A 16,196-nucleotide genomic window follows, 5' to 3' on the forward strand; every position below is an offset into this window, starting at 1 on the left:
AAGAGGAACTGGACTGCAGCCTGCGCCAGCGCCACTCCAGACCCCCAAGAGCTGAAGGCAGAAAGGGAACCAGTACCGCCGCCGGAGCTCTTAGAAAGCCCTACCGCTTCGAACCTGCAACGGGAGCAGGGGAAGGAGCCAGGGATCATGTGAGAGCCAAGCAGGGGGACCTTCTGCCCCCCCCCCTTCCTGACCCCTCCTGCCACCCTCTCACCCGCCAGCTGTCCAAATCTTGTAATTCATTCGCTTCGCCCGCCCCGCCTTCCAAATACCACCCCAATCCAGTTTAGCCCCCTGCCTCACCCTGCTGACCTAATAAGGCCATGCACAGGGCAGGAGACCTATATAAAAGTCAGGACTCTAGAGGACTTTGCGGGACAACTGGAGGAAGATAAGGAAGGAGCTGTCCAGCGCTGAGAAACAAGAAGGAAGGTGGCCATGGCTAAGGAGTGGGGCTACTCCAGCCACAATGGTGAGTGGGACCAGGGCAAGTTACTACAGGGTTGCCCTCGGCATTGCACAAGTGTGCTGGAAAACGTGGGTGTAGTAGTAGTTAAGAACTAACATTTACGGAGAATTTTCCGGTGTCCCATGCTGCTGGTCCTTTGAACATGATTCATTGCTTTCCTTTCCACAGAGGAACCTGAAGCTCAGAGACACACTGTTAACTAGTTTAAGGTTTGATGATGTGTCTGAGAAGTCGCTTAACCCGAAATGATGTCCGGTTGAACCTTGCTCTGTGAAACTCAGCAGTGAGCACTTGGCTTCTTTGAACCCGGGACCCCCCCCCCATATACCAATTATTGCTTTGGTTATGAGCCAGCCCTCAGCCATGGGCAAGAGAAGAAAAGTGCAGCCTGAAAGCTGAAAAGTAATTCAAAACCATGTGATCAATATATGATTCATTTCAAAGATAAGCGTTGCAGGCTTCATGATTCCCAAGCCAGGGGAGGGAACTGCATGGACTGAAATACTCTTCCAGCATGGATGAGCGAGGTTCTAAATAGGTTTGAAATGTAAACTCCTATATATGTTGCTTAATATGAACCCACGACCTTTCTGTAAACACTCCCTGGCCTATGTGTATTTTGCTGGCTTAGTACACTGGAAAGAGGCCTAGGGATGTACTAAAGTAAATAAATTATTTTTGTTTACTTTCTAGGTCCTGAGCATTGGCATGAACTTTATCCCATTGCCAAAGGGGACAACCAGTCACCCATTGAGCTACATACTAAAGACATCAAGCATGACCCCTCTCTGCAACCCTGGTCAGCATCTTATGATCCTGGCTCTGCTAAGACCATCCTGAATAATGGGAAAACCTGCAGAGTAGTGTTTGATGATACCTACGACAGGTCTAGTAAGTATAGCACTTAGGAAGGGGTCTATGGGTGTTTTCAGTATCTATTGGCAAGATGCAATTTGTGACACAGTAACAGAATTAGAGGGAAGAGGGAGAAGTTCATCCCTGAAATGGAGATGGCATTTGGTTTGACTATAGTTGTAAAGAATTATATTTATGCAATGAAAAAGAATGTCATACAATCTCACTAACTTTGGTCACACTGTTGCTGAAAAATGGCATGTGCCCAAGCTAAATGTTAGTAACACACTCTGTAGACAGAATATGTATGGTTGGTCTTTCTGACTTTCTGAATACTGAGAGATGAAATCCTTATGTTTTCTGATGGTATGGAGAACAGGCCCCCTCAAACAGAAATAAATCAATTAGGTCCTCTTTTCCCTGGGTGACTAGAAGGGGGCCAACCAATGGGAAAAAGGTAGGGCCACTGGGATTCAACTAAAGCATCTTTGTGGCAAGTGTTTCTGATGTATATGACCACTTCTTCTTGGGTCAGTGTTAGTGTGAAACTGGAAAAGTCATAAGATTTTTTTTAAAGTCTGTACTAGTAACCAATCTGTGAAATAAAATAAGACTAATATGACTTTATTTCAGACAGGCTTGGTGGCTCTCACACCTATAAACCCAACACTCAAAAGGCAGAGACAAGAGGGTTGCTACCCATATAAGGCTAATTTGTTCTTCTTTTTGATGAGTTCCAGGGCACCCAGAACTAAACTTCGTTTCTATTGAGCAACCTTTATTTCATTGCAAACAAGTCTAGATGAGAATTATTCTTTAGTTATCAAGAATGCAGTTTCCTAGAACCACATTCCCCATAAACTAAAGATTTTTGTTGGCATACGTGAGTGAGCACCCAGGTGATGTCATATGAAATAATGATAGAGTGAGCACTCCTACCTTCCAGGTAAAGAAGATGACAGAAGCTTACCATTTCTTGAGCAATTATTTTCGGTTTCTCTTTCTCATTTTTCCTTTGCCTTAAAAGCTGGCACTCCATTTGGAAGGAAAAACAACAAGATTAAAAAATCAAAAGCATAATCATATGAAATGCCATTTTTAAAAACAAAACATTGAATATTAGAGATTTAATGTGGTTTAGTCCAATACTTCAGACTCGAATACAGATCATAGCTATTCTCAGTAACTGGAGAGGAAACTACAACAAACCAAACCACCTCCTTCCCATATGATCAAGCTGGTTCAAGCCTAGCATTATTGTTCTTGTTCTGCACTGTGGGTTTGGCTGTGTCACTGAGGGAAAACCAAGCCTTTCTAAAACAGTTGCTGTTACAATGCTATTTGCATCTAACTTACATTGCTAAATCTTGAAGATATTTGAACCTTTAAATTGCTCCCCAGATAGAATGAATCGGGGCCAAACTACATGAGAGATTTAGGTAAGTCTACCCTGCCTAGCTTCCTGGGACAATGTTGAACTTTTGTTTCATCTGACTTGAACAGGCACGGTGCAGGGCAGTTGTGTATGAGCGTTCTAACGTGTCGTCTAAGGAAACGCACAACTGAAAGTGGCAGACTAACAAGGAATTCCTGCCTGCTCTGTGATCCCTCAAAGAGCACTGTGACATAAGTACCCTTTAAGTGCTTGATCTTAGTTAATCCTCACAGCAGCTCAAAAAGTGTGGGGTTATCATCACCTTCTTAGAGATTCAAAGACCAATTCAGAGAAGTTGAGCATCTTGCCTGAGATCACTCAATGATGTGGGTGTGAACTCAGAAACCGTACCTAAATCCTGTCAAGTGTCCAGTTCTCCCCAATGGAACTGCACTACTGACCTGTCCTCAGAGTCCTTATAGCATATCTGCTACTTTAATTTGTTTCCTGAAGTGCTAAAAAGGATAAGACAAACAAGCAAAAATAAGAGAGAAAAGAAAATTCTTACTTTGATATATTCCGACTTCAAGTTACAAACACCTGGAGATGTCTCCATATTCCCGGAAGTGTCATCTTGTACTCATGGTGTAGAGTGCAGGTCTCAGATGGGGCTCTGCAGAGCAAGGGGAGGACTCACCAGTTACCGTATTATCTTACTCACAGTGCTGAGGGGTGGTCCTCTCTCTGGGCCCTATCGACTTCGACAGTTTCATCTTCACTGGGGTTCCTCGGATGACCATGGCTCTGAGCACACAGTGGATGGAGTAAAGTATGCCGCTGAGGTAGGAGGAACTGCCCAATCCACTCCAGGTCTCAAATGGTCAAAACTGGAAACTTAGAAACACCTGCAGTATGCTTTGTGCTTCCGGCCTCTCACTGAAGATATTATAGCTTTAGCATGAAGTGAAGCCACCAAAAATCCTAGGTCAGAGAGAAGCAGACAAGTGGGCCAGCATCCTCCATGAAGATTCTCCAGATTATATTGAGAAATCAGCATAGTCTGGAATAGACCCAGAACAGCAAGGTAGTTAAAGTGTGTGAAGCAACTGTGTGCATTAGCTGATTTGATACCCACTACAACCACTTGTAAGAGGTTACAAATAGGTGACATAAGGGTTACGTGACAGAGGCAGAGTTGCTAGGCCTAGTCTTTGATGGACTGGCTCGGATATCTCTTTTATGAGTACATACAGTGCTTCAAAAACAACATTTAGTGATTACAAGAAATCCTTAATTTCTGCTTGCTTAAGGAAATATGCTCGTGTGTGTACGCATCTTATAGAAGGTGTAACTTGCAAATGGAATAAGATAGGCCACCTCCCTTTTTTATTAGAAAATCTGGTCTGTATAGCATTATCCTGGAAGTGAGTGGACTTAATTTTCCTGCTTCCTTCTTTCTAAAGCAGATGTTAGGATGGGATGGAAATGTGACCATGGCAGCACACTGTAGTTGATCCCTTTGGGGGACATCACTGAGAACTTAACTGTTGGCTAAATAAAACGTGAAGAAACTCCATGTGCTACCCAGGCCTGGCCTGGCTGGCTTCCAGATTAGATTGACATCCAGCACATTTAGAGTGGTATGGCCATTTCTCTACAGCCAATCTAAAGAGCTGGGGTAGAGACCAATAAATTATTAGGACTATCTCCTTGACTAGACATTTTTTCCACTACTGGAGAAAGTTCAGGCTAATTTTTTTTTTCTCCAAATGTGGAAAAGTCTTTGAATTTGAGGTTTGTACATGGAATCATCTCACATTTTTGAAATTGAATATATATTTTTAACAGGTACAAACTATTCTCTTGCCATTCTAAGTAACTCAATATGGGCAACTTGATTACTTAAGCTGTACCCATGTCCTGAATTAAGATAAGCTTGCTGCCAGACCCTGGAGCTCTGTCTACAAGGAAGCAGATGTTTTATGCACTTTTTTATTTGAACGTCAAAGTATTGCTTATTAATATTTAGAATTCCATCAACTCCCATGGGGGGTATTCAGCAACAACCTAGAGACTGCACACATTTGGGTCTCCTGTGGATAATAACATTCATTTTCATGTGCCAAGGATTTATCTTACAGCCTGTGTTTGGTGGTTTCAGCTTCACCTGGTTCACTGGAACCCAAAATACAACACCTTTGGAGAAGCTCTAAAGCAACCCGACGGAATTGCTGTTGTTGGCATTTTTCTGAAGGTGAGGTAGACTTTGACGATAATTTTTTTTTCTCATTCAGAAAGTTTAGGGGGCCATCATTTACATTTTTTTCCCTTATATTTGAAGCATGTGTGAGGGAAGAGGCTTAAAGCTTATGAAGGCAAAAGCAAGGGCAAGGGCAAGTATGAACACAGCATCACACTGGAAACCAGAAAGCCAGTGCTGGGAACTTCTGTGATGCCAAGTGCCTGGCTGGACCTCCTCTCAGCTTAAGGGGGGCACCACCCACAGGATCTCAGGCTAGGATGGCACAAGGAATGTGTGTGTTGTTCAGCCAGCCTTGGTTTAAATAGGACTTAGTAACATTAACACATGAACATTGTGGCAACCCAATCTGCATTTTAAGCCAGAGAATGACCTAGTTTGTTCTAGGTTCTGAATTTACTGGGAGGACTAGGAGGGGAAAGACAATTTGGTTGTGGAAACATAAAAGTCTACTTTTGCTTTGGCTCTTTTAAAAAAATGCAATGGGGGCTGAGAGATGGCTCAATGGTTAAGAAAACAGGCTGCTCTTCTAGAGGACCCAGGTTCAAATCCCAGCACCCACATGGCAGCACACAACTGTCTATAACTCCAGTTCCCCAGGATCTGATAGCTTTCACACCAATGCACATACAATTAAAAAGTTAAAAATAAATTATTTTAAAAAATGGAATGACTTTGCAGAGAGGGTCAAGGAAATAGAGTTGAACCACGGTGTAATTTTGTGGTTTTGTACTTCAGAGAACTGAAATCCAAATTTAGATCAGAAAATATATATTCTATAATCCTTCAGAGTGAATATTTAGCTTAACCCAAGGCATTGGAAAACTTATAAACAACAATTGCACTTGGATGGGTCAAATCAGCTTTTATGATGATCTCCAGTTATGAAGGAGGGGGAAAGTATCGTATTGGATGTCTATTTTCTTACAGATAGGACGGGAGAAAGGAGAGTTCCAGATTTTTCTTGATGCCCTGGACAAAATTAAGACTAAGGTAAGAGCAAATCATATAAGAGCTGCAAACCTAAGTCAGAATATAGCAATTGTCTTCTAATTGCAGATAAAACCTGCCAGCGTCTGATGAATATCATATGTTTGCATACAAAAGCAGATGCCCTGGTATTTGTCTAGTGTTGAGTCCTTAGAGCATTTGCACATCTGCTATTTCACTTGTCGGTCAGTCTGTCAGATAAGGTCTTTCCCCAGGAAGGTGAGTGAGACACACACTATTGACTGTAAACTCTTCTAACTAACTGACACATTTTAGTTGTTTTTGAGATTATTCCAAGTAGCTGCTTTTAAGTATGGCTCTTCTGAGCATGAAATGTACTGAAGTCAAAGTCTTCAAATCAACTCCCAAGCAGTTCAGTCTGAGTCTCCCCCCCCACCCCGTGAGAAAGGACAGGATCGCTGCCCCACCCACGGTGAAAACAAGGAATAAAATGCTGCAGTGGCTGTAACAGATCAAGTCAGAACATAAAGCAGATTCCTTTCCATCTGAGGCGTACTGGTGAAGGGGCCTGAACCTGTTCAAATGTCTGCTGTCTTTTTCCGCTAGTGAAATCTGTTCTTGTAAAAGTGAGGACTCTAGGGGTCGCCGAGTGCGCATGCCCGCTTAGAGTGCTTGTGCCCGTGTTGCAGGGCAAGGAGGCTCCTTTCACTCACTTCGACCCGTCCTGCCTGTTCCCTGCTTGCCGGGACTACTGGACCTACCATGGCTCCTTCACCACGCCGCCCTGCGAGGAGTGCATCGTGTGGCTGCTGCTGAAGGAGCCCATGACCGTGAGCTCGGACCAGGTGCGTGCAGCCGCAGAGCCCTGTGTGTTAACTGTGGACTGAAGAAGGCACCTGCTAAAGGCCCATAGAGGCTGAATGCCAGATTGCTGGTGTGGTCCTCAGGTGGCTCACAGTTTGCCCTCTAGACATTCCCTCGGCCTGTTCAGCTTTGTCCGAAGGGAGCTTCCCCAGGATAGTGAGACAATGCAGTCTTGTAAGAGCAGGTGGGTTCCCGAACTGGGTTTCAGTATGCATGAGGACTGGCTAGAGTTGGGGGTAGAGGGGGAGGGGGAGAGCACAAATTCAGGCCTGGGGAGCAGTGCTGCGTTCCTCCAGCTTTTACCAGGACAGGAGCTGAGACTCGGCTTCTGAAACATAAATCAATTTCTCTACAAGGACGAGAAGTACAAACTCCACGTCACAGTCTGTCTATTCCTAAGAGTCCCTGGCAGCTCTTCTTTCTTACTCCTGCCTTCCTTCCATTCATCTAAAGAGTGGACTGGCAACATGTACAAGACAGGGCTTCAAGGAAGGCTAAGTGGGTGTAGCCATGGAGAACATAGTTAAAATGAAACACACAGGGCTCACAGCCCGGAGCAGGGATGTCTCACAGTCAGATCAGCTCACCAGCCTGACCCCTTGGCCTAAGACCACCAGTGGCTCATACGTTTCTTCCAGGGTGGACCCTGAAAAGCAAACAAAGAAATAAAGAGAGAATTAGCTTTAACAGTCTTGTTCATTGGTAAAGAATTTGAAAGTGGAATGACATTTTTTTAAATGAGGAAAGCTAACCATTTTATTACTAGAGCATAATATGTATTACCATTAAAAGTATAATACGTGTGTGTGTATGTGTGTGTATGTGTGTGTGTATGTGAGCACACGTGTGATGGTCAGTGGACAACTTGCAGTCCTCTGCCCTGTGGTTTCAGGCATCAAAGTTTGTCAGAATTGCCATCAGCACCTTTACACACCCAACCATCTCGACTACCAAGACATAATATTTTTATGAGAATTTCATATTTTCTCATCCTTTAAGAAACAAAAAGAAAAGAAACAGTTAACATTTTAACATACAGCCCGATTTTACTTTCTTTCTTGTCCTTTGAAGTAATTTCATAAATACCTGAGTTGATTATCCAGTGGAAGCCTATCATTGTGTTTCTCATTTGCTGGCATCATCCCCTTCTATATAAAGTGTATACCGCATGCTGACTCCTCAGTTTACAGTGCAGGAGAAATTCTGTGGGAAAGGCGGTTGCCTAGAGAGCAGGAGGACCTGGGTGTAAGGAAATGTTTATGTTATGAGCTGGTGTGTCTCATCTCACAACCTATCCCTGGAGACTGGTTTTGTGGTTTGCCTGGCCCCTCGTGCAAAGCCGACAGTTTCTGACAGTCTGTTTGCCCTTACAGATGGCCAAGCTTCGCAGTCTCTTCGCCAGCACAGAGAATGAGCCCCCGGTGCCTCTGGTGGGGAATTGGCGCCCCCCGCAGCCAGTCAAGGGTAGGGTGGTGAGGGCCTCCTTCAAGTGAGGTTCCCGGTTTGCCCTCTGCAGGAAAGAAAACATGCCCTGAAGAGTTGACTGCCTCCCCTTGGGGCTCTGTGCTCTAAGCTATTCTCCAACACCCAGAGGAAAAAGAAGCAGTCACAAGAAACCGCAATGCCTTTTGACACTATCTAACCCAGAAGCATGAGTTTCACACCTAACTTTTGTAATAACCACCTTTTCTATGAAATTAGTATTTCTAGTATGGGTTCGGTGAGGAAGAAATAGAAGAATAGAAATAGAGACCAGTGGCTTACTGAGCATATTAAATTTCTCAGAACCTCAGGGTTCCTGTTTCTCAGCTGAGGTACAGACTCTACAGAAGTGATGGCTCATGTTACGCATGTGGGTATGGAGGTGTGTGCCTACTCTCCCACAGTTAAGTGAAAGCACAAGTTAAGACCGTTTTGTTTTACTCTTAAATACCAGCAAAACTCCATCACTCGTTAAAATTTTGTGTGCTACCATGTTTGCCTGGTCTTAATTGTCTGTAACACACACACACACACACACACACACACACACACACACAAGATCAGGTATTTTAAAATGTTTGATCCAGCATTGAATTTCTTCTTCATAAAGATTGGTTTTCTTTGCCTGAAGTAGGGCCATTTCTTTTTTCATTTCACTACTTTTATCTTGGCGTGCCTATTAAAATCATCACCATAATAATAAAAGTAAGAACTGCCTCTGGTGTCTTTTGAATTTGAGTCTAGACTGAATGATTTCTGGAACAGGAAGGAGGGGATACTATCTGAAGCTGAGAGTTTGCACTGCTCACAGAAACTATAAGATGGAATGCAGATGAAAAATGTGTGTAATCTTTTTGTACACTGAAGACTTATATTAAAACACTTGTTTTAAGGTAGCACATTAAGGATTAATTTTGGCATTTTCACGCAGAGAAGTCATTACACTTTGTTCTAATTCAGCTCCTCCATCACTGCCCTTTCCTGTCACATCCGCCCTCCAACAGTCCCCTCTTCTGCGTTAATGTCACATGGATCCCATTGTCCTCCCCCTTTAAGATCTCTTTCTTCCCCCCATCACGATCCCCTTCCTGGTTTCACGACCCTCTATATCTACATACACACACACACACACACACACACACACACACACACACAACTTTAAGCCTAGGTTTTACATATGAAAGAAAATATTCAATATTTGTCTTTCTGAGTCTGGCTTATTTCCTCTAATAAGATTATGTTTTGTGTGTGTGTTGATTATTGGAAAAGCATTATAAATGATAAAAATTGAGGAAACCCAGGATAGCAATAATTCAAATTCTAAATTCAGATGCTGCATCCTTAGGAAAAAGGGAATCTAACTGAACTGTATATGTGAGCAGTGGGTGTTGGTCAGTCCAAGCTGATTAGGATTCTGGCGTTCAGGCCAGTGAAACCAGCTAGTACTTTTTTTTTTTTCCACAAGACAACACTTTTTATATCATTGTTTAAAAATGTACTTCAGCATGGTGTGTCTCAACAGCATAGAAAGCACATATTTGACCTTATAGTACATTTAATATCTTTAGACACAAAGTCCAGTTGTACAGTCAGAGGTTTGGGTTATTGCTCATTGCTTCTTTGGATGGTCTATGTTAGCTACTGTGGCAAAGGGCAGCCATTAGCACATGGCCTTAAAGAGTGAAAATAGCCCTGGGTCAGGAGAGCCCCGAGACACTGGAAGTCAAATCATGTGACAAAGTCCTGTGAGGCTAAAGTTATTTAATAGATTACCACTTGGGTGAGGTAAAACCAGGTTGGTCAGTGTGAAGAGGATGTGTTAATTAAATCCCTTGAAATTAGGAGGTGTGGAGCTCTGATCATTAGTGGTAATACACAAGCTGCTTGTCTCAGGGTACTTAGTTGGCAATGTTCAGAGCCCTGTGAAGAATGTATCCATTGTTTGTGCTGTGTGTGGGAGCCACATGAGCCCACCTTGGTTAGGAATTGTTATTATTCTAGTACACAGGCTGAACAAGGCTGGAGGCGGCTGTCTCCCTGGACCATAAGGACAAGGGCAGCACAGATGGGCACTATCCCTATCACCAGCATTTGCCTGTCACCTTATACTCTGTCCAGAAAAAGGAAAAACAAAAGCAAAAACACACTTGCGAGTTTTGTATGAACAGATGATGTCATGAAAACAGAGGCGTCCAGGAAAGCTCAGCCTCTTGAACTTCACAGCACTTTGAATGGTAATACAAATACCACCTCGGTTCCTATTAGTTCACATCTTCTTGAAAAATCATTTCATTGTCTGTAGATGGAGACCTAGTATGACATCTCTGTCATTGACGGATAGTGCACATGACAATCAATCATCTGAGCACCTCCCCCTTCTCACTACCGTGATGATGCGGTGCCGTAATGAATTCCTTTTGGAGTGCTGAAGACAGGCGCACTTCTGCATTCATGACCATCATTTTCCACATTAGGTCAAGGCCTCCAAACAACTGCACTTCAGGCTTCTTGTGGCTTGCAGAGCAGTGCGCCAGGAGCTGCCATCTGAAAAGGCTCCAGAACACGCCAACCTTATTCCTCAGGGTGTAACTGCAGGTATCTAAACACTTCAAAGAGGGGAGACACCGATGTAAATTAAGTATCTCATGATGTTCAGATAATGGCATGCTTAAAAGCCTACAAGGAGAGCAACAGTGGCAGGCGGTTATGTTGAAGGGTGCAAATGCATTATAGTCCCTGTGTTTGTAAAATGGAGAGACACTGTGTTTATGAGAAGGCAAATAATGATTCAGGACACCAATGTAGAAAGTTTCCAAATGTAGACTAACTGAATCATTTTGTGGAGGGATGGGAGTTATTCAACATAGACATTGAAAAGCTATAGTTCTCAGCATCTTACTGTGGCTGCTTAGGTCATTAAACAAATCTAGTTGAGATGAACTAGCCTTAGATACAGTTGGAAGGATTTGAAATGGTAATACATCAGATACCAGAATAACTACTGACACAGAAAAAATTGACCTAAAATAAACCCATATGGCCCCAAAACACATTAACTGCATCTACTGAAAATTAGTTCTCAATTTTCTTTAAGGCTTTAAGTGATATAAGAAAGAATTCTGGACATGTATAGTTTATTATTTAGCATATGAATGTAATGAGAGTAAGAAGAAACAATAACTCTGTATGTCAGAGTTTAATTAGCTCATATTTAATGTATGTAAATTTAATGGTTTTTTTTTTTTTTTTTTTTTTTTTTTTTTTTTTTTTGGTAATTAAATGACTCCCTGGGTGGTAAGACTTTAAAAGCAAATAAAGCCTAACCTCATTTACCTGTTATTTTCATTTTGAGCACTAGATGGCAATAAAGCCACTGTTACAAATAGTAGCCTTTAAAAGCTGTCCTGTGTTTTAGTCACGTTGACATCTAAGTTGCTAAGCTTTTAAAAGTGTTTTGAACTGCTTGCATATTTGCTCTTATCTATTGATATTGACTGGCCAGGGAGTTGAAGGAGTTTTACTTTTTCTTAAGAACCTTAGCTGAAAAAGGAAGACTGAGAGCTACCAGGGGAGCAGTTACTAAACTAAGAATGAGATCAGTAAGTACTGAGAAGTTAGTTTGTAGTCCTGTTTCGTGTATAGAGCTAAACACAGCTGCACAGGAGAACACGAGGGGTTGTCCTCTCTGTCTGTAGAAATGGTAACCATATCCATAGGGAGGATATTTTAAGAATTAAAGACACTTAAAATACAAAGCAATGTCATATTGACAATATTCTAAATAAGGGTTAACCCTTATCTTCTTAAAATTAATATTACATCAATTTAGGAGAAATTCTGATGGCTTATTACAATCCCAAAGGTCATGTTTTAATGTTCTTCTTGTGATGTTAGGAATTTACATCCCATCTGTTCAGAGTGTAGGGAGATGTATGAGCATTCCCGTTTACTACTGCTTATTATTTGAGGAAGTCCTTATAAATTACCTGTGTATGTATGTTTGTATGCTTGTTTATGCATTTAGTTAGGTAGGTAGATAGTTATGTAGTGTATGTATACACATGCATATGCGTGTGTGCTTGTGTGTCACAGTGCTCCTGTGAATGTCAGAGGATAACTTTTGGGAGTCAATTCTTTGCTTCTGCCATGTGGGTCTTGGAGGATCAAACTCAGGTCTTTAAACTTGGCAGCAGGAGACTTTACCTGCAGAGCCATCTTGCTGACCCTGTGATGCTATTTAAAAGCATCAACTTAGGTACCACATATGAAGCAGAGAAACCAAGGTGTGGTCACACTGAACCATTACATTTCCTGAAGAGGTAGTTTGGAGGAAGACTAGATAATTTTTCCTAGGAAAGTTTCTGCCTTGGGAGCTCTGTTCCTACTGGACCAGGTTTATGATTGGTGAGATAGTCAGAAAATCAAGCCCAGAACAGAGGCCAGAGAATTACAATGTTCCTTTCTGTTTGACACTGACTTTTAAAATGTCAGGAACGGTCTCCTGCAGTGCTGAGCGAGATGGAAAAGCCATCTTAATATTGAAGGCAGAAAATCTCCTGCCACGAAATTAATTTTGAGCATGCCTGGGCATGTCCTAAAGTGAGAATGCCAAATACAATACATGGGTCACATCTAGGAAAAGCATTTATTCTACTGTGGCCTTTCAACTCCAATGGAATGAATTGAAGTCAGGCAGTCTAAGCCTAACAGCATCTATGAGGAGGGATTGAGCAGTGCTAATGACCCATCTTCTGCAGATGTGAGGGTTTTTAGCAGGTACAACCTGTGACTGCTCAGCCAGGGAGATAATCACAGGTGATCAGCAGGAGTTAGAACCAACTGAGTCCAACAGCACAGCCCCAGGGGACAGAGTGCTCTGCAACGCACAAGCCCAGTGATCTAAAAGCTAATTTTAGCCAGTGGAGAAGCTGCTCTGCAGTAAACAGGGAACCAGGTTCTCCCTGCACTTGAATCAGCCCCGTGTAGAGGAGCCTGAAACCTCAGGGAGAACGTTTTTCCATTAAGTAAACATTTTCTCTGTCCCGACTTGCCTGTACATTTCTACCACATTCATGTGCTCATTTGAAATTTGGATGGTTCCAAACACAGTTGTTAAAGTCATTCCCTAAAGGCCTCCTGATTCCCATGGCAGCGTAATACAGATGGAAATGCCAGAAAGTACAAGGCTGGAAGAAGTCACACTTCTGACTCTCTGTGAGTGGTTTGGAGCAGGACCTCAGGTCACCAGGGGCATACCTGGATGGAGCAAGAGTCACGGAGAGACTGGCAAGGGTGGATGAGATTGTGCAAGCCAAGCAGAGCAGGTGTGAGAGATCAGAGAGAAAGACCACATACAGTTCAGTGAATAGAAAGGGACTCGAGTTCTTGCTGCATACACTGTTTTAGGACGAGCCCCCCCCAAAAAAAAATGTATTTGCCATTTCTGTGGGAAATGAATTTGCTGTGGGTTAGTATGAGGTTTTATGGCAGTAATTTCTTGAGCTGTCTTGGTGCACTGAGGCCTGAGGACCCAACTAACTTAGAAGCAGGGACCTCCCAGAGCTCAAAAGTGTTTGTTTAACGGATGAGGGATGAATGGTTGGTGAAATAAGATTTGTACTTGTCTTTGTCAGTGTTCTGGCAGGAGTTATTTCCTCACACATTGAAGGTCAGAGACACCTAAAAGGGTTTTTGGAAAATTATAGAATCTAAGTTCTCCTATGGAGAATGCATGGGAAAAGCCATTTTACATATAACCAAACATTTGTTCTTTGTAAGTTTAAAACTGAACTCAGTAAAGAAGAGATGTGTTTTAGGAGATAGGAAAGAGAATTCTATACCGGGATACTTATCTCTTTTAGCACCTGCACCGCTGTGTGCAAATTGGAGTGAGGGGTTGGCAGAGTGCCTGTGGGATTCCGCTCCAGCTCCAGAAGCACTCATCTGCATCGTCACCCTGGTGCTTGTGGTTTGCCACTTTCTTTTTTCTAGAAGTTTCTCTCAATTTTTTCAGTGACCTTAGTTCTCCAGTTCTTTCCAGTGTTGTGTGAGGATGGTTAAAGCGATTCTATGTACATTGTAAAGACCCCTAGTCCTAGGTCCAATCCTTGCCTCTCAGAACGCACTCCTAGCTGATGCCATCCACTAGGACAGTAAGTTCAGGAAAACGGCCCCTCCACATTCGGCACAAACACAAATATTACCGATACGTTCACGTACTTACAACTACTGCTCTCAGTGTCTTCCTGTGTGTGCACGTGATACTGGGCCTCAAGCATGCACTCTACCATGAGCTACAGTCTGCCACTTGTTGCTGTGGTTGTTATTATTTTAAATTTTGAAATGCAGCTGCATCAAATTACCAAGCCTGGCCTTACACTTGTGATTTTCCCACCTCAGCCTGTCTGGTGGTTAAGTCAACAGGTCGTTCCATGAGGTCCATCTTAGTCCTCTTTAATAGAACTGAGTTTTGTAAAAAAATAAATACCAAAATTTGACCCCAGATAATGAATTAAGAGAAAGCAGGATAATTTTGTCGTGGAGAGCCTGGGTGGTACTTTGTGTCTTGGCTCATAAATTATTTGCAAACTTCTAGCTAACTGTTGTAAATCCTTTTCCTTTAATGGAATACTTTAATGACATTTAATTAAAGAAAGTCCAATTTCTCCCTTTTACTTTGTTTTCTCTACTAAGGCCTGTTGTTAAGATCGTGAGGTGTGTTAAGTCTCTTGTCCTTAGCAGCCTAATTGATAGAGAACACAGATTAGGCCCCAAGAGGGAGAAGAGTTCCAGAGGCGTTCCACAAGGCTCAGAGAAGAAGGCTTGTGGCTAGAAGTAGTGCTGCTAGATGAATATAGAAAAGCTTTCAGTGTTAGACGCGTGCTTAAAGATGTGCCCTCTTTTCAGAATTATTCTAAGCTTTTCAAATGTGTTTATGTGACAAGACTATAAGAGCTCAAAGAAGGTCAATAAACTACCTGGATGCAGGGACGAGGGGAGAATAAGAAGAGCCCAGCAGCCTCTAAGCATTGCTTGAGAGAAAGGCTGATTTGGGCTGTGGCCATGAAAAGGAAAGCTTATCAGTCATGGGCATGGTCCGCAACACCAAGGCATGTTCAATACAGATATCAACACCACTGGAAAGGATGCTTAGATAGCAGGGCCTGGGACAGGTGGCCTACAAAACATGGTTCTGGGTCAGCAGATGCATAGAATGGATTCTAGGCTTACATTGAGACTTTGAGTGCTTTGAGTGATCCCTAAACAGGACTTTTTTTTTTTTTTTTTCAGATGTATGGGCATATGAAGAGAGAGAAAACACGGCCAAGTGACCTTTACTGACTAACATTCAGTTAGTCAGACATGTGTGTATTTATATTTCAGCTACCGAGGTGGGGAGCGAGAGAGAGACAGATACACAGAAATGCTATTAACAATTGCATAGTATAATTTTGAAAATTTTTATATGAAGTGGTTAAAACATGTTAAATTATTGTATGAAGCAAAGATGAGATGCTTAAGTAAATGCTGTCAGGGTCCAAAGTCAGGTCAGGAGACTTTCTATTTTCCTCTATCATGATTTTGAGTAGTTCAAAACTTTTAAAACATCTGTGTGTGTGTGAGAGAGAGAGAGAGAGAGAGACAAACACAGAGAGAGAGAGCAGAGTGCATTTCCTTTCTGCTTCTGAATTAACAAGAAAACCACAGATATAAAATGTAGCCATGTCCACTTACTGAAGCCCACTCATACATGTTGGGCAGATGCTGGCTGTGCATTTGTCTGCTCCAGTGAGCAGGGCTGGTGATTCTGGCCTCCTGCCCTTAAGCAGGAGTTGTGATGCCTTTAGCCTCGCATGGAAAGTGTTAGCTTGCTCTTGTTTGTAAGAGAGTCAGAATTCCCCAAGCAGAGTGGTGATTTATAGGTAATAGAGACATTTAAT

The 16,196-nt window shown here is 42.5% G+C and overlaps 1 protein-coding gene across 1 annotated transcript; it reads left to right on the forward strand.

The window, feature by feature from the left end:
* The first annotated feature begins 318 nt into the window (after nt 1–318).
* Ca3 (carbonic anhydrase 3) lies at nt 319–8,748 on the forward strand. Its single transcript, XM_051196888.1, has 7 exons — nt 319–472; nt 1,163–1,360; nt 3,423–3,541; nt 4,861–4,953; nt 5,890–5,952; nt 6,600–6,755; nt 8,148–8,748. The coding sequence occupies exons 1-7, from the start codon at nt 439–441 to the stop codon at nt 8,265–8,267; spliced, it is 783 nt and encodes a 260-aa protein (XP_051052845.1). The 5' UTR covers nt 319–438; the 3' UTR covers nt 8,268–8,748.
* Nucleotides 8,749–16,196: the final 7,448 nt, after the last annotated feature.

Source organism: Phodopus roborovskii, unplaced genomic scaffold (assembly GCF_943737965.1).
Source record: "Phodopus roborovskii unplaced genomic scaffold, PHOROB, whole genome shotgun sequence".
Lineage (NCBI taxonomy): Eukaryota > Metazoa > Chordata > Mammalia > Rodentia > Cricetidae > Phodopus > Phodopus roborovskii.